The following is a 21584-nucleotide window of genomic DNA, read 5'->3' as shown; positions in this document are numbered from 1 at the left end:
CCCACCATATATTACGTTTGTACCCCATCCGGCCACCCTCCAATTTCCATCAATACCCCGCCACGAACAAAACACGCCTCTATGTCGCGCGAACAATAAGTCCACCACGAAAATCCAACCCCCGGTATCATATTTCGCGTTCCTGATTGGCCGCCGGTGGGGTTGGACCCACCCCCGGGTCCGTCACCCTCCCCCAATCCTGGAGACGCTTTGTCGGGAGATACGGGAGCTGTATCCGGATTAGAATCAGAACTTCGTAGGTTATCGAGTGTTTGGTGATCAGTGAGTGGGTTTTTCGCGACGAGACCTGAAAGAATATCAGTTGTTACTAATGAAAATGTCCTTTTCTAGTGACCATGGGCCGTGGGAAGCAAATAACGTGAGTGGAAGTGACGTTGATGGCTTAATTATTCCTTTCTTCCTCTGTATTCTCAGTCCAACTTACAATGACTCGATGATAAATAGATAACATTGGTTTGACCTCTTACTGCACCAAGTTAAACTGAGTGTTAGGGACCAGTAATACTGACTTTCCAGATCCTTGACGGCCAACTGTTTTAGGAATAATATCAAAATAAGTCAGTGGTATCATTTTCTTGACTTATCTAGGACCTTTTCCCTCAAAAAGTAACCAAAAGCCACGTATATCTACAGTTGATGGCCAACATATTAGGGCCAATTGAGATTATTTAATTTTCTAATTTCATTGAGTTTCTGTAACATTTTTTTTTATATTAATCTCTTAGATCGTCAACAATCTGCCCGTGGGCAATAAGTATTATTATATGATTTCCGTTATATAACAAAACTATCCTGACATATAGAAGATCCCTTCAGCTCTATTCAGATTCGCTATTCTTTATTATATATCTCAAGTTAATTGTCATCGCGCACCTTTAACAGTCTTTCAGGGTACTTTATATACTTGGAATCACACTCATTATGGGTTTTAAGAGGATATCGCGCTAAATCAGTTGTTGGACACGGAATATGAGGCATTGACGATGACTCGACTTTATTCTGGAACCTCTAGAATATATCTATTTGAGATTTGCTAGTAGTACCCCACAGTTCAATACCATAGGTCCAAATGCATCCAACAAAACCTTGTAATCTATCGATAATTCAGATTTACGCCCTATCAGCCATTACATTTGGTTTAGTTCAAGCCCAAGCTGTTTGCGTTTTGTCACTATATGTTTTTTCCATGTCAAACGTCGATCAAAATGCATTCCCAGATATTTAACGTTGTCTGCTTGCGGAAGTTCATGATTATTCATTTTTTTCTGAGGGACAAGTTCTTTTAGAAAGGGTGAATGTCACATGAGTAGATTTTGTCTCATTTGCTTTGATACGCCATGCCATTTTACTTCCATTTTTATTGGTATCTTTAATCTATTGGGATCATAAAACAAACAAAAAAATATACAAAACATTTGTTTCCTTCAACAACAACAATCTTTGTTTTAGTAATTTTAATATTATTACAAAATATGAGAACGTATGTAGCGTAGTGACAACGTCTGAATCTCCCTATATTTTCTTGGAGTTGTGTCCTAAGCCTGACCCATCCTGGAAAGTAAAAAATTGAAGGTAATCACGCATCGAACCGGAGCATTACTTCCCTTATGATTGTTTTGGACACAAAAGTCGGTTAAAGGAAATGAATTTCTAATATTTAGACGATATAACAATATTGCAAAGCGCGCGTTCTAATGAACAATGACTGAATGAGAAGAAATGTCACACAATTGACAAATGTCACCTATACTGTGTTGGCACTTCACAAAAACAATTATAATGTTGCCAATATCTATTTAAGATAAACTAGACCTTTAGAAACAACATAATTTATTAAAATGAATATAATAAACTATTAATTATATAAACACTCGAACTGTCACTAATAATTTGGCCACCTACGCCATATTTTCAAGGTTGACAATCAAAAATAACCAAGCTGAAATCATAGAGCAATAGAGAGAAAACTCAATAGAAGTCTATGGAGAAAAATTTCGCTACGTCCAATATCTAGATGGTATGATAATCGCCACTATCTAAATCTCTATTATTGGCCTTTGTAAAGAAAACAACTTACTGTAAAGACATTTGATTGGTTCTTTGACAACATTCGCAGATGTGGCACGTAATATTACATATTGAAATTTAAATAAAGAATTTAATTTCTGGAAAAATATATTAAATAAATTTCCATAAAACCATAATAAGTTTATATAGCAACAATGTATTGTGTGTTGGTCTTTAGATGTTTCTGGTTTTTCGATCTGTATATTTTCAAGGTTGACAATCAAAAAAGACCAAGTTTCAATCATACAGTACTAGAGAGAAAACTCAATAGAAGTCTCTGTCGAAAAATTTCCCTTTGTCCAATATCTATACCATTCAAGTAATTTGATAGATGAATTTAAATATCTATTAAAGGTACCTGTAAAGCAAACATTTTCTGTGAAGACATTTGAATGGTTCATTGACAAAATTTTGCTATTCAGATGTGGCACGTGGCATTTCATAGACCAATGAAATTTAAATAAAAGAAACAATTTAATTTCTGCAAAAAAATTTATTAAATAAAATCATAAAAAGTTTGTACAGAAACCTTTAAACTAAGCGTCAAATTCCCATTAAACTTAGACACATGTCATTACAAGATTTTAGAAGGTTAGGAGGTGGCGCCATCTATACGACATATGAGAGATGGCAAGACTTATTAAGTGATGGGTTATTATAATTACTAATGTCAAATATAACAACTATAACTATAACAACAATAGTTAAGCAACGCCATTAACGGTAGAAATATAAATTCACTGTTTTACAAAAGATAAATCAATTATCGAATGTATAATGTACATGAATAATCTAAATATATGCCTATCATAAATTAATATGCTTACCTTAAACGAAGAATAAGGGGATTTTAAATATCAGAATTACATTTTAAGAGAATTTTTCCTCCTAAATACACATACCTAAATCATCAATATTAACACAACCTATATATTTCCCTCCATAATATTAGAAACAGATATCGGGAAATGATAAAACCATATAAAAATTCATACGAGAAACAAAATCACAATGTCCATGATTTTTAACAGGGTACAGAATTTCCGGGTTACCCGAACGATATAAACGGCTACGGCGCTTTATGGGATCCGCACCACTTCCCAGGACAGAATCCCGCCATAGGAGGATATCCAGACATATTAACAGCATTTAACTCGGATCTAGGTAATCTTTATATTTACATTTCTTTAATTCGATCATATAAAATACTTCGATCTATACTCGAAACTTCACATTATTAAACAAATGAAAATAAGTAAAATCCAAATGTTAAATAACCTGACACTGACAGATGTCATAAAATCTTGACGACTAATTTAATTTGAACTTCTCGTAGTCTGGCCTCGTCAACAATGCGGTGGTTTGGTTTCGAACAGAATAGGAAGGAGCAGTTCAAGCAGCGGTTCGCAATCCACGAAAAAACCTAGAAGGCGGGTAGCGACTCTAGCCCAACGCCGAGCCGCAAATATAAGAGAACGAAGACGGATGTTTAATCTGAATGAAGCGTTCGACAAGTTAAGACGAAAGGTAAAGTGTGCCATGAAAATAGTTATATTATTATTGATATAAAATTATTTTGTTAAAGGTACCGACGTTTGCTTACGAAAAACGCCTGTCTCGTATCGAGACTCTTAGATTAGCCATTACTTATATCAGTTTTATGACTGAATTACTGCACGGCCATTCCCTGGACCATAAAAGTAACGACATATATCCTCAAAGAGAATATATCCCATACGGAATTATAAATTAATCGATTATTTGACAGTTCTGTCACCATATGTGTTTTGTACGTTAGTGGTTGGTTTATTATATTGTTTTTCTTTATGGCTTATACCAAAGATTGTTAAAATCCTAGTCTTCCAATAAATATTAATGTTTATGTAAAAATTAGTTTTTAATAAATATTTAAGAAGTATTTAATTTTTTTTCATAATTATTAAATTGACATTACAGGAAACATCTTAATCATATGTCAAATTATATACTTAAGTTTTTGTTAATACTTGTTTTTTGATAAATCTACTACAACAAAAAATAGTTATAATTCCGTTAATAAATATTCAGTAACTAAAGAATTAAGTTATTTAAATTATAGTTAAGTCGACTTTACCGCATATCAATCATAAATATCTGTCAGAAATAAAATGTACTCGTGTTAAATAGAATAAAAAAGTGTTAGCAAAAGCAAAAACTAATACAAAAACAGTTTTTAGTAATTTTAATTTTTGGTAACTAAAATAAATAGTGATCTCATTTGAAAGATTTACAGAGTATAAAAATTGGAAATAACTGAATTATTGTTAAATTGGCATTACAGAAAATGACATTACCATATGTCAAAGATAAATATTTGTCAATACTATTATTTTGAAATAAATTCAGAAAGAAAAAGATTTCCCTTTTACTCTACGAATAAAGTCAAAATATGTTTATATTTGCAGACATAATAAAAATAGACTAATGTAAGTTTATATATTGACAAAAAGTTTATTACCTTTACAGTATAAGAAAAATTGTGCCAATTTTGAATGAATCTTTTTCTGGTAATTATTCTTAATCAATAAACTTTGTAATTATAAAATAAATTGTATTTTAGAATATTTATAGAATTGTTTAAGAATATAGAAAATTAAAAACAGTTAATATCTCAAAAAGTTTTATTATGTAAAATAATAAATAAAGAACACTGAAGAGAAGTCAGTAAATTAATCATTCTTTATTAGCGTAACCGCTAATTTCATGTAAGTTGCTCTGTTTAAAATTAAGAAGGATATCGCCTTTGATCAGGTGTTTATATGATTTCTTTGGTCCAGTCAATGCATCCATGTAAGTAGGTTGTTTCCTAAATTTAGCATACTTGAATTTTAACTTAACAGAACCATCACTTAGAGCCTCATTTTCACCATCCGGGTTACCGACCTCACCGACCATTATTTCACTTAGTTCTACGGCTTTTAGTTTGGCCTCATTCATGTCGTTTTCAATTTCGGCTTCATAAGAATCTAGCGTGTTTGTAATAGAGGTAATATTTTCTTCAATAGAGTTTGCTTGATAATCAAAACCATTATTCTCAAGCCCCATTCGGTGTTTCTTTGATTTTTTAACTGGTATCTCCGCACTATCATTAAGTTTACCTTCTATTTCGATTATATCTGAGCCCTCCCCAAAACTAGACTGATGGATATCTTCTTTGTTGGGAATTATCCTTTCTCTAGTAACATCACTGAATCTCACACTTTTCCTTCTAGAAGAACTATAGTCTTCCGACACTCTCTTAATACTAAAACTGTTAACTGATTTCTCATCTGTTTTCTGTGAAACAGGTGTTGAAACAATGTTTAACATCAAGTCGCAATCTTCAACGGTGTCGTTTAGGTTTAGAGCAGGATTGTCGATACCTATTTCCTCCTTTTTATCTTTCTTCGATTTTTTCTTGGACTTATCTTTTCGTTTTACCTCAAATTCTTCTCCAGTTATCACAAAACTTTGATCCGATTCATCATTAAAAACTGGATTTTCCAGACCAGTTACCTGATCTTGTTTAGATTTCTTTTTCTTCTTTTTTTTTTCTTTGAGTGGGTTTTCATTTTCGGGACTTAATGTTTTTTCATTTTCGCTATTAATAACTATGACATCATCTACACTTATTTCAGTATGGTTTTTTGATTTCTTCTTTCTTGATGCACTGTCGGCATTTCCATTATTTTCTTTCGATTTTTTCTTCTTCTTTTGTTTCGGTTCATCTACATCATCCTCAATGACTACTAGACCTGTTTCAACGTATCGTTCTAATGTTTTTTCATTGTGAACGTCAGCCTTTACTTCAACCATTTCTGCGATTTGACTGGTAGTACTGTCTAAACTTTCATTGAAAGTTTCTTCTATAGTTTCCAAATAATGTCTTTCAACTTTAGTAGGACTATATAAAGGATCAAAAGCTGGATTTGATAATCCATTCTCTTGTGATTCGACTTTCTTTGATTTTTTTTTCTTTTTAATTGGCGTATCCTCACGCACTTCAGCTTTATCGTCAGTTTTCTTTTTTTTACTTGGTGTACTATCAGTATCTTCCGCTTTCCTCTTCTTTTTGTTTGATTTTTTTGGTGTTACATCATCATTCTTGTTTTCGCCAATATATGAAATAAAATTACTCCCTCCGTTCTCATTTTTGGAATTCTTGAAACCAAGCCCAACACCAGGCCTTAACTCAATCTGTGATTCAGAACCATCAACTATTTTCTTCTTTTTCTTGTTTAATTTTTCTGTTACCGATTCTTCATTCTTATTTTCATCAATGTGTGATCTAAAATTACTCCCTGCTGTCTCATTTTCTGAACTTCTAAAACCAAATCCAAAACTAGGCCTTAACTCACTTTCTGATTCAGATCCATCACCTTTTTTCAAAACACCATTATTTCCAACAACATAACCATTGGTTTTACCAAAACTAGGCATTTTTTTCTTGAAATAATCAGACATGGAGCCTTTGTTATAAAAGTTCCCATTATCTTCAACTTTTTTGTCCTCAACATCATTTTCCTCTTTTGGTTTTTCCTTATCTGTCTCAACAGACACCTGTAACTTTTTTTTTCCAAATATATTTGCCAAGTCCTTCTCAGAATACCTGCTCAAGTCTTTACCACGGGTAAACTTTTGGTAATGAACTCTTGCTCTGGAACTTTGAGACTTTTGTTCTAATGAACTTAATTTAATTTCTTCTGAATTACTTTTATTACCGCCAAGCGCCTCTAGCAGCGCAGTAAAATTAGATTCATGTTCTGTCCACTGGTTATCGGATTCTTTATAGCCCATTCCTATAAGTAAATTATTTTAAATTGAACCGAAACTCGTGTATACAATATTTAATCTAAATACCTTTACTGTCATTTTTATAATTTACTTTTATATGGTTGACCATACCATCTTCTTTAGCACCAAGACCTTTTCCATGTGTCCAACCCATTTTCTCAAGCATTTTCTGACCAAATTTGTTTGTATCTACAAAACACATAAAACATTCAGAAAATACCGGGGAAACTCTTGTTATACAAAGTACCTTGGGCCCAAATTTTACCCCGGGGATTCAATGACCATTTTTGTTTACGTTTTCGCTCCGCTAACATGGACATTTTATATTTTTTTAATTGAAATCACAATCAACTTTTATCCCTCGCTCCCCAACCACATGGAATACATAACCACTAAATATTTTTATCGGACTATAGGCAACACAGAAAACACATTTTGACATTTTGTATTTTTAAATCGACCAATAACGTAACAGCAATTTAAACATAACGAACCAGGTCAGCGTTAAAAATGTTTTGTTTTTAGTTAAAGTTTATTTTCCGCGATATTAAGAAAATTACATTATGGCACACATAAGTTTTTTAATTCCCGGTAAAAAAGAGGAGCTCCTTACAGAAGTGAATCATTTTTGCGTGAGAAATATCGTACCACAACGGAGTTTTTTAGATTCTTTGAAAGGTTAGAAACAAAAATATTTTCATACTGGAATTAAAACAATAATTAAAACAATATTTATTTTTAGTTGCTCGAGAATCATTTAAAGAAGAGGGTGCAGAGTTTATTTTAGAACAGTTTGACTTGTTTTTTTCTGTTATATACCCTGGCAATCCATATCCATTGGATTTGGCTTTTAAAGCATATCAGGAGCTGCATAAAGGTTGCTTTTTATACAATACAAATTTAAAAATTCAACTAAGTGATTCTATTATCTGATTTTCAGCTATGGTTGAGTTATGCAAAGGTATAACTTTTCTTTTAGAAGATAAATCAAGTATTAGTGGAGAGATACAGCTTAAATATAAGAACATCCTAAAAATGCTGGTGTACATTTATACAGAAATAGTAATGTTTATTGAAAACACCAACGTAACTAATTTGAAGAATCAGAACTTAATTAAAAAGCGCAAGGTCACTGATCAGAGTACCTTCAATGTGGATAAGAACAAAATTCTATCAGTCCTAAATGACTTAATACAAATGGATATTGGTTTATTTTGGGAGCCCCCTATAGCTGAACAAAACTTCCTTGCTCTCATAGCTGAAGTATGTTATGGCTTCTTGGCAAATCCGGCTATTAAAAGTGAAAAGAATGTTAGGGAAAACATATTTAATGTTATAGGTAGGTTAAAGATTTGTGTAATTTATTTCAGTCACTGATAATTTCATGTTTATCAGGTACACTAATTAAATCTTATAATTATGGAACAATATTTACTATTCGGGCAGTGCAGATGATTAAAACAGAGGAACACTTAGTGCAGTGTTTTAATGATGGTGTAAAACAATTAGTGGATAATTATAATTGTAAAGGTTTGATTCATTCCTTGGTTGAAGAATCCACTGAGTGGCAAACTGATGAAAAGTTTCATGATAGTCATGTGTGTTTTAAACTGTTCTGTGTTTGAGAACACTATTGAAATGTTGGATGTTTTAGGGTTCACGATATTGTGCCCAGTTTTTAACAGCTATGGCAAATCAAATGCCTAATTTAATGTTACCTGAAGTTCTTTATCTGAACAAGTATTTAAATAATGAGGTAGATGTTTTTTCATAGTAACATTTTCATTATTATGTTATTTTAACATATTGTAGTCGTACACATTACGTAATGCAGTATTAAATGTCATCACAGAAGTGATAATTACTGTTTTAACCAATCACACACTCACCGAGGAGCAAACTGGGTATAGAGATGATTTCTTGACCATATTGTTAGATCACATCAATGATGTTTCAGCTCACGTCAGGTAAGTGATTCTGTCAACTTTTTTTCGTTTTTCTTTTACTCTGCTTCATATAGATCCAAAGTGCTCCAACACTGGGCCAGATTACAAAAAGAGAACGCGATTCCCAAGAAGCTGGTTAACGAGGTTTTAGAGAAGGTCATAGATCACTTGGATGACAAATCGACTTTGGTGAGGAAGAGTGCCATAAATTGTGTCACGACGTTCATAGCCACGAATATCTATAGTTCAGAGGTAAGGAAACTCTATAACAAATAACTATATACTATATGGAAAAAGTTAGACTATCTAAATATGTGTATTCTGGAGTGAAAGCATTGAAATTCTATGTTAAACTGTCTTAGAATGCATGATTCTTGAAATATGTTTAAGAAACATATCCCTACATCTTTTAAAAATACGCATTATCATTGTATAACTTAAAAACCATAGGTGGCATAAAAATGATCATACCACCATTCCTTTGAGCATGAAATCCTTCATAATCCTAGCAATTTTCATTAATTTTCACCATTCCTAACAACTTTCAAAGCTACAAACTCTCAAGAGTAACAATTTCTAGTTATCCCTGAAAAAAATGCAAGCAGGTTTGGATGAAAACACCAATCAGATGGATTCTATGAAGACAAAATTTAGTATTCCAAAGATTGACGAGCTCGAAGCCAAATGGGAGAAAATTGAACCAGATTTGAGGCATGTAGTGGAGGAGGAGATCAAGTCTAGTAATGGTGAGGTCGTAATTGGCCTTGGTTAGATTTTGTCTAAACCAAATATCTTGCAGATTCTGAGGAAGAAAGTGATGACGATGACGATGATGATGGGGAGAAAGAAAAGGAGAAGAATACCAAAGAGGTCAGTGAGATGATCAGGAAACATTTAACTGACGGTAAATATAAGGAAGCGTTTCAATTAGCGAGGAGTTCTGATATACAGGACGAGGATTTTCAAAAATTCAGGTAAAATAATCAGTAAATCCTCTGATAAAATAAACGAACATTCGGTTTAGGAAAGAGAACAAGACTGACGAACTCGAATTGTACATGATATTGATGAAAACCATCTTCGTGGACCCGTTAAAGTTGCTGGAGGACCTAAAGCAGGGCGTGTACGGAGGTTCCGTCCCGGTCACCGAGGAAGACATCCAAAAGATAGAACAGTTACAGGTAATCTGGACGAACCCCCCTTGAACTCCTCGTTCTACGAGTTTGGTGTCGCAGGAAACGGTCCAGTACTTCACCGACGCGATCTCCTTCATCAAACTACTGAACGACTCGATCGCCATCGCCATAGAGTTGCTCGAGACCACCTCGATCAGCGACATGCAGGAGGCCGTGGAATTCTTCATCACTGCCTATAAGTTCAACATCGACGATGTGGACAGAGGAATAATGGGTTAGCGCGCGATGGTTTCGTCATCTGTGTTAACCTCGACTTAATGTTTCTTGTAATTACAGCCATGTTGAAGATGATGAAGCGAAACGAGCAAGACCGCAAGGATATAATTGTGGAGGCGTTCAAGACGATCTATTTGCAGACCGACGCGTCTGATATGAAGTAATGCGGAACGGGGTTGGTAACGATATTTGTTTAACTAATCGGGTGTTTTCAGGGAACATTGCTCCACGGTGGTGCAGAGGCTGATCCAGTTCCTGAAGGACACTCCCACCAAGAACGTCGACGACCTGGAGCTCATCATCAAGGAGTGGGTGAACAGAGGTGAGTCTCATTAGTGTGAGCGACTGATACCTGAGTAATTTTGTGAACTTGAACCAGCAATTGATTACTTTTTTCTATACTATTATCATGCAAAATATAAACCTTGCTGTGATTATATCTTATTTAATTGAAAAAGAGAAGGTAGTATAATATAGAGTATAAAAATTGTCTAATACTTTTGTTAACTCTTAAAACTCGGTTTACTCAAACATAAACCGTGTCTACCTGTGCGTGAAGATGGCAAAAACTGGTCTTTCAACATTACCACTTCTCCTAAATTAATAAAATAAACAACAGTAGCGACTTTGGAAAAAACTTCAAGTTTTGTCAATGCTTACGCTGATTATTTGGAGAATAGTCTGAGCGACGAATGAGTGTAAGTAAACTATTGTTATTGGCAGCAAGAAACACGAGCCTTTAAAACTACAGTTTCATAAACTTTTATTGAATAATTCTTTAGAATCGTGTTCCCCAAACGTAGAAATTGTCTTTCGCTTTTACTTGTCTCTCATGATCACCGACTGCGGTGGCAAACGTACTTTTTCAACATTAAAGAATTGATGAATATAGTGTTATCTTTAAATTTGCCCACATTAAATCCAGAAAAGGTTATTTGTAGCAATTTTGTTTTATTTAATAGCCTAAACTTCAGAACCTAAAGCGAATCAAAGGTCTCTTGACAGAATTTGTTATCTGCTTGCACTACTTATCTGTCTGTATTAACACAGAAACTTTTTAAATATAAGCTTTGATTCTATCTGATTAAGTAAAAAGAGAAGGGGGCAAGGTCCATTGTTGCTATATATTGCGAGCATAGAAATTGTCTAGTTGTGTCAATTATAACACTCGCAACTCTATAACTCATAATTGCAATCTAAAAAATTACTTCAAATAAATTTCGAATTACTGAAACACAAAGCCGAGTGTACCTAGAGATTAAATCGTATTAAAACTAAATGTTTTATTTGGTTTTTTGTAAATATACATCTAGGATTCATTATTGAAACAATTGACGATGGTTCAAAATATTGATGTCATTCTGTTTTCTTCCACCGCTGACTGGATCTATCATGTAACATTTTTTTTACGGGGATTTAAACAATTATATCCAAAACAATCCTAAAATATGTAATGTTGTTCGGCATGAATTAAATAAACTCTGATTCATTAAAAACAACTTTTGGCGCAGTGGTAAAGGCAACAGGACCGTCCACCTACTTTGCGATAGTCGCGGGTTCGAATCCTGCTGGGTCGTAAATGTATATTTCTAATTGTTTAAAATTTGCGATTGTCCTAGGCAAGAGTGCAAAATCCGACAAGGAAAATGATCCCAGTCACGCCAATAACCAGGCTATGTAAGACCGGATGTATGTCTTCTGGGATGATTTCTAAGTTGGTCGCTCGCCAATCGGTAGGTTTAATGCCGAGGACCGTAGTTAGGAGCCCACGTTAAACAATAGGTCCAATCCCGAGGTGGAGACTTTAACATGTATATAAAAAAGACTTTTTGGAGTACAAAATGGATTGTCCTTTTTACCACTTTGCTTCACTTCATCTTTCAACTTCCTTTCCTTTGTATGATTTTTTTAAGTACTACTTCATTCTGATTTTCACCAATAAATAACTAAGAATACGGAAAAAATCTGCAGAAACTCATACACGTTTTTCAGGTATCTTAGATAACAACATTATCGATATGTTGTGGCAGTACTTCACCAAGAAAGCACCGGTAACAGACGATGACTCTCACGCCAGCGCCGAACTATTGAGGATGGCCAGTCTGGGACGGAAGACGATTGTCACCAAAAACATCAAGCTCGTGACGAGCATTGGTAAGACGTAATTTTTCATAATAACTCATGTCCGAGACAACATTTCAAATAACAGCATTCACCGAGAGGGGTTTGAACAGTATGGCTTTTCTGGGCAGCTGCTGCGAGCTGCTTGCCATAGCAGGCCGAGACAGGATCGATATCAGTTCGAATCAGACACCGTTCAGGATCAACATAAAAGACTCAATGTTCAAGAGCCTCCATGATATTCTGTTGCAGAATTTCTTCAAGCCAGTGGAGTTTTATTACAAGGCCATCTCCGGAGCTATGACGTTTGTTTATAAAGTAAGTATCAAGTTGGCGGGGAAGGAATATCTATTTTCGAATTAACCAGCATTCATTATTAGTTAAAGTATGTATACTGTCGATGAACAAATTCATACTATCAAACCATTATTCCTCACTTACCAATTCGCTGCCCATTATGCTAGAAATAATTGATTTTTAATATAAAAACATCATATTTTTAACTTACTCCATTTTGCAAATTACTGTGGGTATTCAAATTATTAGGGACAACATTGGGAGTATTTAATTTTCTAGTTTAATTGGATTTCTGTAACAAATGATTACTTGGGGGTCTCATATATTTTTAGTTGTATCTGTAATCATAAAAACTACAAAAAAATACAAAACAGTTTTATAATCTTCGTTTTGTTAATTTTAATATTATCAAAAAGTAATAGAATTAATTTTAATATTTTGTGATGCCACCTATTGCTGCAATAAAAGGTTCTGTACGTCGGGGCATGCTCTCAATACATGTTTTCGCATCTTCCGGCAGTTTGGAGTTGTGATGCCATTCTCTGATGAGAGTTTCAATTAACTGATTCTTGGTGGTAATCACTTCTTTTGCAATCGCCCATTGGTGAGTTCCCACATGTTTTCTATGGGATTCACGTCTGGTGAATTCCCTGGTCAAGGCAAAACAGTGATTTTTTCCGCAAAATATGCAGTAATACCTCTGGTTTTGTGACAAGGTGCCAAACCATACATAAAAATGTTATCGTCGTCAGGGAACCATTCATTGATCTGCGGTAGGAAGTGGGTTTCTAGTACTCGCCTGTGTTGGTCTTGTTTCATCGTCCCTTCTACAATGTATAGGGGCAATGCAATGCTTTGGGATGGGATAACAGACCACACCATGACACTAACCTGGCCCTTTCTACAAGGCCATCGGCGCCGAATTGTTCACCAGGGCGCTTTTGACTTTTAATTCCATGGAGGACATACTTTGAAACTCCAGCAATAGCTTCTAACTCTGAGATTGTGTGGCGTGCAATAACAACGTTTGTATCTCTCCGCATTTTTTTTTTTTTGGATATGTGTTCAAAGTCTTGCCCATCCTGAAAAGTTGAAAATTCGAACCATTAATAAAATGTAAATTCGTAGACAAAACATAACAAAAGCATTATTATGCAATAACATTACTACAAAGCATGCGTTTCAAACGTCACACAATTGACAAATGACACACGTATACCAGTACCTATTTAAGATAAAATAATCCTTTAAAAATATAATTTATTCAAACAAATATAATCAATAAATTACATAAATACAAGTACTGTCCCTAATAATTTGGCCACCTATTGTATATGATACACTATTTATAAAAAATATAAAATATTTATTAAGGATTTTACCAATTTTTAAGCCCACTAAATGAAAAACGAAGGAAAAGCTATATTCAATAAGCCATTAGAAGACAGAAAACATTATTTTGTTTTTCATTTGTTTGTGTGATGACATCGCCGTTTGGTGATCTGCCGAGTAATTTTTTAAAGTCAAAAAAATGAAAAATTAGCGGATGTCAAATGCGCTGAATAGCATAAATGGAAATGTATCATAAACATTATCAGCTGTATTAAATATCTTTACACACCTTCATCATACTATTTCTCTGAATAGAAAAGGTGTTGTACTTCAATCCACAATAGAAGTAAAGCTTTAGTCTAATCCAGTTAGTAATGATTCTTAATAAAAACAATTTTCCGTGCTACGAGAGCCATCTCTTAAATATTCTCATCAAACTTATTGTACTATCAAGTTAAATTAATAGAAATGTATCGAATATTTCAGATTTGTGGAAAGCCAGATAAATTCTGCGACGATCTGATTAGCGGAATCCTGGAAAAATTGCGCAAAGAAAAGGGCACGTCCAAGACGCTCGAAATGGAGAAATTCGTCTTCATGCGCCTGTTTCAACTGTTGGGGCTAGTTGCCGTCAAACAACTCGACTATCTGGACGATACGGTTTACCGGGAACTGAAGAGGCGTAAGGAAATCAAAGAGAACAAAAGCGGGGAGAAAAAGAAAGCCAATGACAAGAAGACCGGCAATGCGACCTGTCATAACAACACAACCAGTCGTGACAACACGACAATGGTATGTTTCGGAAATGCCTCTTTAAACCGTGTTTCGGTCAAGGACGTCACTTTTTTCCAGGCGGAAGAGAGCGAGCTAGAGGGCGCGCAGGTCGAGGATTGCGAAGCCGAATTTATCTTGGCCGTTTTGGAGAAGGAGACCGTGAATGGCACAGGCGGCGTTGGAAAATTGGCGCACTTGATTAAAACCGTGTGCCGGCGTCCTGACGTTTACCAGGACGCGATGTTACAGGGAACTGCCGTAATCGCATTGATCAGGTAGGTTTAAAGCGAAGCACGTGTGCGCATCTGATATTATACTCCTTCCAATAAAACAGCCGATGCACGTCATCAAAATTTATAACGCAACGCTGACGCACCAAGTCTCTTTTTAACTAGAGTAATGCCAATTAGTAAAATAATAAAGAAAAATGCTCCAAGTTTAAAAGGGGTTTTACTTTTTATAAACTGAATTTGGCGTTACGTTCGACGGTGTTCATGACGTGCATTGGCTGTATTATTGGAAGGACTATACATTAAAAGAAAGAAATCAATGGATTGACTTAAAATGTTTAAACAACATCGTTTTTTAACGGAAGAATGTCTTTATACAATTTTTATTCCGAAATTACAACGGAAAATTCGTAAGTTAACAGTTATAATATCGTTTTGTTTTATATTTCGTATTTCGGACGGATAGACCGAGTATCACTACCTATTAGTCTCATAACTGAAGTTCTATACTTTAGTTAACATTGATCGTACAAATTTCATCACCAATTTCATTAAAGGCAATAATCCATACAAAATATGACCTTAATTTAGCATCGCATACTATTCAATTATGAGAATAAGTATTAATATACTACCAAAAGTGATGTGCTGTGATGTGAACAAACCCTTGCCCTTCTAATTGAAGATGATGGTGGCACCATTAATATCTTTAAAAATGTGTACTTCGATTCGTAGTGTTGCCAAACTGTGTCAATTGTATTTATATATGAGGAATATAGTAATAGGCCCTGAAGAATGTTGAATGAAAAAGCGTATAATCCAGACTTTAAAGTATTTTAATTATTATACTATTATATAATTGATAAAATTAATCGAAATACAAACTGGATCCTTCTTAAAATTGAAGGTGATGGTGCCCTGAACAATAGGCCAAATTGTGTCAATTGTATTTATATATGGGGAATATAGTAATAGGTCCTGAACATTGACTTTAAAGTATTTTAACTATTATACTATTATATAATTAATAAAATTAATTGAAATACCAACAGAATCCTCCTTCAAATTGAAGATGATGGTGGGACCACTAATATCTTAAAAAGTGTATATTTCAATTCGCAGCGTTGCCAAATTGTGTCAATTGTATTTATATATGGGGAATATAGTAATAGGCCCCTGAACATTGACTGTTGAATTAAAGTTTATATTTCGCGACGAAGACGAAATAATCTATAGTGGTTACATAACATGACCGTTATTTATTGAGGTTTAAAAATAAAGAAAATATAATAGAGAAAAAGTGAGAATGCACAGTGTAACCTGAAGAGACATTTGGGCAGTCGATGGTAGCACGTCTGAACTGAACGATGGCCGGTGACTGAAGTACCCTTGAATGATTTTCGAGATCAACGTTTCGGGGTTGCCAGATCTTGGCTATCGTTTACTAGTCGTCGTTGCTGGCACGTTCAACATATGGGATAAAATTTCTGGGTATTTTGTAGGTCCTTGTTGAATGATGTTAAATTCGACATGCCTCAGAGTCGCTACAATATAATTCCCAGATTGATCGAAATATAAACAGGATCAAAGACATTTACTAATCAGATTTTAAAACTTATAATTGACCAGTAGAACGAATAGATACGCACAGCCAGTAGTTACACAAAGAATATATTAGGACACTTGGCAACACTGCCAGCCCTTCAATTATAAAGATAACAATAAATATTTTATGTGTGCGATGTACTGTTTCTCCATGAAATGATTTTTGAAATAATTATCTTGACTTATTTTTCAACTTTTTTAAGGATCACTAACATACATACTATATTCAACAAAAATAATTTTAATGCATTTTATGAGTAAATTACTTTCTCTAGAATATTTTTACTTACTGTTCCAATAAATAATATCATCAGAGTGAATCACAAGTATAATTGTACAATATATATTTCAGGTACATGCTGGTTTCGAGTGAATTTTGTCAAGACAACGTCCGCTTATTATTCACTATACTAGAAAAAACTACATACATCGAAGTTAAGGAATCTATTTTGATTCATCTGTCCGATTTACTAACAAGATTCCCGAACGTCATCGAACCATGGACCCCCCAGATTTACAAAAGGTAAAAACGTGTGCTTCATCGTTCGCGTTATAAACCCTCTCCGCCCGTAGGTTGAAGGATCCGTCGATCAATATCCGAAAAGCCACATTCTTCACATTATCGGGCCTGATCCTACGAGACATGATTCGCGCCAATTCGTACATCTCTCAGATGGTCGGGTGTTTGGTCGATCAGGATTCGGAATTGAGCTCGATGTGCAGGACCTTCTTCAACACGCTAGCTCAGAAGGAAAACAACTTATACACGATGCTGCCCGATATATTCTCTCATTTAATGAATCTGGAGGGGGTAAAAGACGAGTGCATCAAAGACATTATGAAGTGAGACGGATTTCCTCTATCATGGAACACTTCAAGATTTGTTAATTGTTTTATTTCAGGTTCCTATTTAGCTTGATCAGTAAAACCAAACAAATGGAGAATCTGGTAGATCGGTTCTGTGCGAAATTCCCTGTTACCGAAAACGTTAATCACCATCGAAACATAGCATACGCCCTGACGCTCATCGCTTATAACGACAAGGCTTTAAGGAAACTGCACGATAATTTCGGGTTGTATAAACACTATATCCACGATTCCGACATTTATGCTAGTTTTAAGACAATAATGCAATCCTGTTCCAAACAACAACCCGGTAAAATTGATCTCAAGGTAATTACTACTTGATAATTCATTCCATTGTGGTTTAACTAACGATACAAAACTAGCCCCTAGTCGCCGAACTGGAGAAGAGTATTAATTCGGTATTCGAAATGGACGAGGATGGTAACAGCATGAAGCCTCCGGCGCCACCAAAGGCTAAACCTCTCCGATCAGTGTCCAAGAAGAAAAAGAAGAGACGCAACAGCAGCGATGAGGAGAACGACGAGGATTTCGCCAACAATGCAAACGTGTCCACAGATTCAGTGAAGAGGTCTACCAGGGTTAGAAATTTACAAAATTCCTTCAAACAATAAGTGTAAATAAAATTACCATGTCAATAAAGATTCATTTTGTTTTATAATTCTGGGTTTGATATCAAAAACAACTGTTCATTGGTAAAAGTGACTTTATTGTTCTTCAAAATATTTTTAAGAAGATCAGTACACTTTAAAACACTTTCAGCAGCTTCAAAAACACCTTCAGACAAAAGAGGCACTGCGAACTCGTCTGCAGTTACCCTCGCAATTTATTCTTGATAAACAGGAACAAACATAAGTCACTGGCTACTAAAACAAGACTGTACCACTGAGCACCTATCAGATCAACATCTTGAGCACAAAACAAACTATTTGTTTAAGCTGCGGTCTTTGATGGCCAAGTGTTCATGCAAAATTGAGTGTATGCTAGTTCCACTAATACCCAGAGATGCCCCAATCTCCCGATAGGTCACGTGACGATTCTGCTGTATTAATTCGCGCACAGCCTCGATGTTTACGGGAACCACAACCGATTTCGGACGGCCCTTTCGAAATTCGTCATTTACCGAGCTGCGGCCGCAACTGAATTCGGCAAACCACCGATAAACCGTGGTCCTGGATGGCGCTTCATCCCCAAAAATCGAATTAAGTTCATCGATGCATTGTTGCTGTGTTAATCCGCGTCTAAAGTTATAAAAAATAATCATCCGAAAATGTCTTCGTTGTAGTTTCATCTTAAACAAGAGAATTTTTCTTCAAACTATAGTTAAATCCATATATTTTACGTATGTAACAAACTATAACACAAAAATTACCGTAAATACAAATAATAAATACATCGGACATTCTTGGACATAAGATGTCAAAATTTAGGATAGAAATTTCAATTATCAGATGACAATATAATTAATAAAGACAATTCCTTTGATATTTAAAAAAATGTTTCCAAAAAATGTTTTGTTCAACTTTTAAGTTCAATGTTAATTCTTTAATCCTTTCCAAAAGGTAATCTATAAAAACCTCATCTAAATATCGAGCGTTATACAACTTATAATACAGCGGTATATTCAAGTTTGCGCAACTTAACATATATACAATGTTTTGTAAGGCAAATGTAGGGTAAAAAGTTATTGCCCTGAAACATTTAATAATATGTTTCAATATATAATATGATTTATAACATTTATAATATTTAAGTTAACGAAGTACAACTTTATACACAACTGCAAAGAAATTTATGCAACCTAATATTCTATTAGATGTCAATTGATAGGGTAAAATTATTTCATGATCTCAGTAAATAATATTTTAAACAATCACAGATATCAATCGCAAATAATTATAATGATAACTTAGTTGCCGTATAATCTCTATTGGAGTACTTATATTATGTTATTAATGAACGACTTTTGACACAGTAATTCATTCAATATTTAAGTTGTTTTTGTAGCAAGGACGAATAATGCCAGAAAACATTCAAATATGTTGCATTTGCTTAAAAACAAGCCCGTTCTATCAAAATATCAGTGATCATAACTATGGAGAAATTAAATATATTAATAAACTACAAGTATGTCTTCCCAATGAGGTAAAAAATCTTGAAACCGATTTTGTAATTTAATAGTGAACAGTGAGTTATTCTAGCTTTGGCATGAAGACTTTTTCATGTGTAATGATTGCATAGACAAATTGGAAACTGCATATGTATTTGTGCAGTTATGTTTGCAGAGTGAAGAGTATCGAAAAAATCAAATTCAACTCTTGAACCAGAAAAAAGAACATTGTCCAACTAGTTTTACTTGTGAACAATGCAATAAAAGCTTTAGGTAATATTTATTGGAAAAAGTTTAATTCATATTCTTCATGTATTTTTATCAGATTAAAGAGGACTTTAAGTTTACATATAACAAGGATTCATAAAAATCAGAAAAAGGGGTCTCTTGAAAATGGCTCTTTAAAAGAATACATCAAAGTAGAATTACCTGTACAGAATAGGGTGAAAGACGCTTTGATAAATACTGAACAGCAACATGAAGAACATGCTTTTGAGGAAAGCATAAAATATGAAAAAGAAGCAGGTTTAGTTCATGAGTTGGAGGATTATGTTGTTTCAGATTATGACAATAGAAATACCAGTTATTCGAGGTAAAAAGGGTGTTATTAACTGAACAAATGTAAGTAATAATCACAGAATTGTAGCGACGAGGAATTAATAAAAGAAAAGAAATCTTATAGTGGGAAAAAAAGGGGACCAAAACATAAAGGACCAAGAAAGTGTGAGTTTTGTGAACTTACCTTTACTAGGACAGATAGATATGTACAGCATATACGTTCCAAACACACACTGGAGAAACCCTTTAAATGTGACTTGTGTGAAGCAAAGTAATAGTGTTTTTTTTTGTTAAATATCAATATGACTGTTAAATATATTCTTCAGGTATTTCAGTAGCCATAACTTAAATGTTCATAAAAGAAAACATACAAATGAAAAACCTTATGTGTGTTCGACTTGTGGCAAGAGCTTTATTTCTTCAAACGATTTGTGGCAGCACAACAAAATTCATGATATAGTGAGGCAATATCCCTGTACAGAGTGCGCGAGAAGTTTCAAAACTCATAGTAATTTAAGGTATTTCTTGTATAGTTACCTTGAATATGGTAAGTAAGTTTATTTTTCAGAACACACAAATTGCAAATGCATCAAGACCCAGGCTTGTGGAAGTTTGTTTGCACGGTTTGCGGCAAAAAATTCCCCCTAAACAATAACTTGATAAAACACATGCGTCGACACGAAGGTATCAAACAGTTCTCCTGCCATTTATGTGAAAAAAAATTCGTGGAAAAGATCGATTTACAAACTCACCTGTTGAGTCATTCCAATGAGCGTCTGTTCAAGTGTCACATATGCGTCAAGGAGTATAAAAAGCGGGAAACCCTCCGCAGACACCTGAAAACCGAACACAACACGGGAAACTACAACGTGAAGAAACCTGAGAAGAAATTATGCTGCCCGATGTGCTCCAGAGTGTTCGCTTTCAATAATAAACTTCAGAGGCACATCCTGACTCACACCGGTGAAAAACCAGTGAAATGTGAATTTTGTGATAAGAGATTTCGGGATAATTACGACAGGAATGTCCATCTGAGGAAAACTCACAATCTGGAACCCAACATTTTCAAGTGCGAACCAGGCATTTAGAAGTAATAAAAAAATAACGCATCAAACGATGTTTTTTTCTCCTTACCTTTATTTATGTTTTATTACTTTTATCACCAAGTGCAAATATTGATTTTTGAATATCCTATAAGATAATTTCAATGAATGTTTTTGCAACGGTTTCCTAGAAACACTCATCCATTTTTAAATATACTTACCGTTCAAGCGTTCGGAATATAAATTCTACTGGGAAAAACTATCAAACCGGTATTTTAAGCCAAATACCATAATAAATGCGAAACCTATTGTTTGATGTATTTTCCGTAGCCATTTCCATTAACCTTTGTCAATGTTAAACTGTGGTTTCGCATTTGATGCCCCTGTAATAA

The 21584-nt window shown here is 34.4% G+C and overlaps 4 protein-coding genes and 1 long non-coding RNA gene across 7 annotated transcripts in view; 3 read left to right on the top strand and 2 right to left on the bottom strand.

Annotated features, from left to right (window-relative positions):
• The first annotated feature begins 259 nt into the window (after positions 1-259).
• On the top strand, positions 260-3942 carry LOC143192411 (protein Fer3). Its single transcript, XM_076397764.1, has 4 exons — positions 260-379; positions 3120-3252; positions 3425-3615; positions 3674-3942. The coding sequence occupies exons 1-4, from the start codon at positions 332-334 to the stop codon at positions 3839-3841; spliced, it is 540 nt and encodes a 179-aa protein (XP_076253879.1). The 5' UTR covers positions 260-331; the 3' UTR covers positions 3842-3942.
• Positions 3943-4734: 792 nt separating this feature from the next.
• Positions 4735-21584, bottom strand: part of LOC143192377 (uncharacterized) — a 44914-nt gene continuing 28064 nt past the window's right edge. Inside the window, exons 2-4 of one of the 2 annotated variants that reach the window (XM_076397705.1) lie at positions 7148-7246; positions 6967-7089; positions 4735-6905 (exon numbers count right to left, since the gene is read on the bottom strand). In XM_076397705.1, the coding sequence (XP_076253820.1) occupies positions 4801-6905; positions 6967-7089; positions 7148-7220 (2301 nt within the window). In that variant the 5' untranslated portion in view covers positions 7221-7246 and the 3' untranslated portion in view covers positions 4735-4800. Of the gene's footprint in view, positions 6906-6966; positions 7090-7147; positions 7302-21584 lie in introns of those variants that run through there. The other variant, XM_076397703.1, reaches the window with a different exon arrangement.
• On the top strand, positions 7381-18142 carry Cap-D2 (CAP-D2 condensin subunit). Its single transcript, XM_076397684.1, has 21 exons — positions 7381-7578; positions 7643-7777; positions 7841-8239; positions 8296-8498; positions 8555-8656; positions 8713-8867; positions 8921-9098; positions 9427-9592; positions 9646-9820; positions 9871-10027; positions 10082-10256; positions 10319-10418; positions 10474-10580; positions 12251-12412; positions 12468-12697; positions 14495-14800; positions 14861-15057; positions 16970-17140; positions 17191-17460; positions 17520-17790; positions 17847-18142. Exons 1-21 carry the CDS (start codon positions 7464-7466, stop codon positions 18093-18095), a joined length of 4023 nt encoding a protein of 1340 aa, XP_076253799.1. The 5' UTR covers positions 7381-7463; the 3' UTR covers positions 18096-18142.
• LOC143192421 (uncharacterized) lies at positions 13351-21340 on the bottom strand. Of its 2 annotated transcripts, XR_013004770.1 has the most exons (3): positions 21284-21340; positions 20902-20985; positions 13351-13758 (listed from the first exon to the last, which is right to left on the bottom strand). It is a non-coding gene; the product is annotated as an uncharacterized LOC143192421 (long non-coding RNA). The 2 variants fall into 2 exon arrangements; XR_013004769.1 differs by lacking the exon at positions 21284-21340 and having other exon boundaries at positions 20902-21036.
• LOC143192387 (uncharacterized) lies at positions 19334-21263 on the top strand. The gene is made up of 6 exons (XM_076397735.1): positions 19334-19626; positions 19683-19864; positions 19917-20183; positions 20238-20420; positions 20476-20667; positions 20718-21263. The coding sequence occupies exons 1-6, from the start codon at positions 19501-19503 to the stop codon at positions 21235-21237; spliced, it is 1470 nt and encodes a 489-aa protein (XP_076253850.1). The 5' UTR covers positions 19334-19500; the 3' UTR covers positions 21238-21263.

The sequence above is a fragment of the Rhynchophorus ferrugineus genome, unplaced genomic scaffold (assembly GCF_030347505.1).
Source record: "Rhynchophorus ferrugineus isolate W39M unplaced genomic scaffold, kcgeb_rfMv2 rfM3, whole genome shotgun sequence".
Classification (NCBI taxonomy): domain Eukaryota; kingdom Metazoa; phylum Arthropoda; class Insecta; order Coleoptera; family Curculionidae; genus Rhynchophorus; species Rhynchophorus ferrugineus.
Note: the sequence above shows the minus strand (reverse complement) of the source record. Positions and strands in the feature narration are given on the sequence as shown.

What these genes read in the sequence shown, in the direction of transcription:
- LOC143192387 (XM_076397735.1), top strand. Translation starts at nt 19,501, where the DNA reads ATGCCAGAAAACATTCAAATATGTTGCATTTGCTTAAAAACAAGCCCG. An exon ending in TGTGACTTGTGTGAAGCAAA is followed by an intron (nt 20,421 to 20,475) that starts GTAATAGTGTTT and finishes TATATTCTTCAG; the next exon opens with GTATTTCAGTAGCCATAACT. An exon ending in AAAACTCATAGTAATTTAAG is followed by an intron (nt 20,668 to 20,717) that starts GTATTTCTTGTA and finishes TTTATTTTTCAG; the next exon opens with AACACACAAATTGCAAATGC.
- Cap-D2 (XM_076397684.1), top strand. Translation starts at nt 7,464, where the DNA reads ATGGCACACATAAGTTTTTTAATTCCCGGTAAAAAAGAGGAGCTCCTT. An exon ending in TTTTTTAGATTCTTTGAAAG is followed by an intron (nt 7,579 to 7,642) that starts GTTAGAAACAAA and finishes ATTTATTTTTAG; the next exon opens with TTGCTCGAGAATCATTTAAA. An exon ending in ATATCAGGAGCTGCATAAAG is followed by an intron (nt 7,778 to 7,840) that starts GTTGCTTTTTAT and finishes TCTGATTTTCAG; the next exon opens with CTATGGTTGAGTTATGCAAA.
- LOC143192411 (XM_076397764.1), top strand. Translation starts at nt 332, where the DNA reads ATGAAAATGTCCTTTTCTAGTGACCATGGGCCGTGGGAAGCAAATAAC. An exon ending in GGCCGTGGGAAGCAAATAAC is followed by an intron (nt 380 to 3,119) that starts GTGAGTGGAAGT and finishes GATTTTTAACAG; the next exon opens with GGTACAGAATTTCCGGGTTA. An exon ending in AGCATTTAACTCGGATCTAG is followed by an intron (nt 3,253 to 3,424) that starts GTAATCTTTATA and finishes AACTTCTCGTAG; the next exon opens with TCTGGCCTCGTCAACAATGC.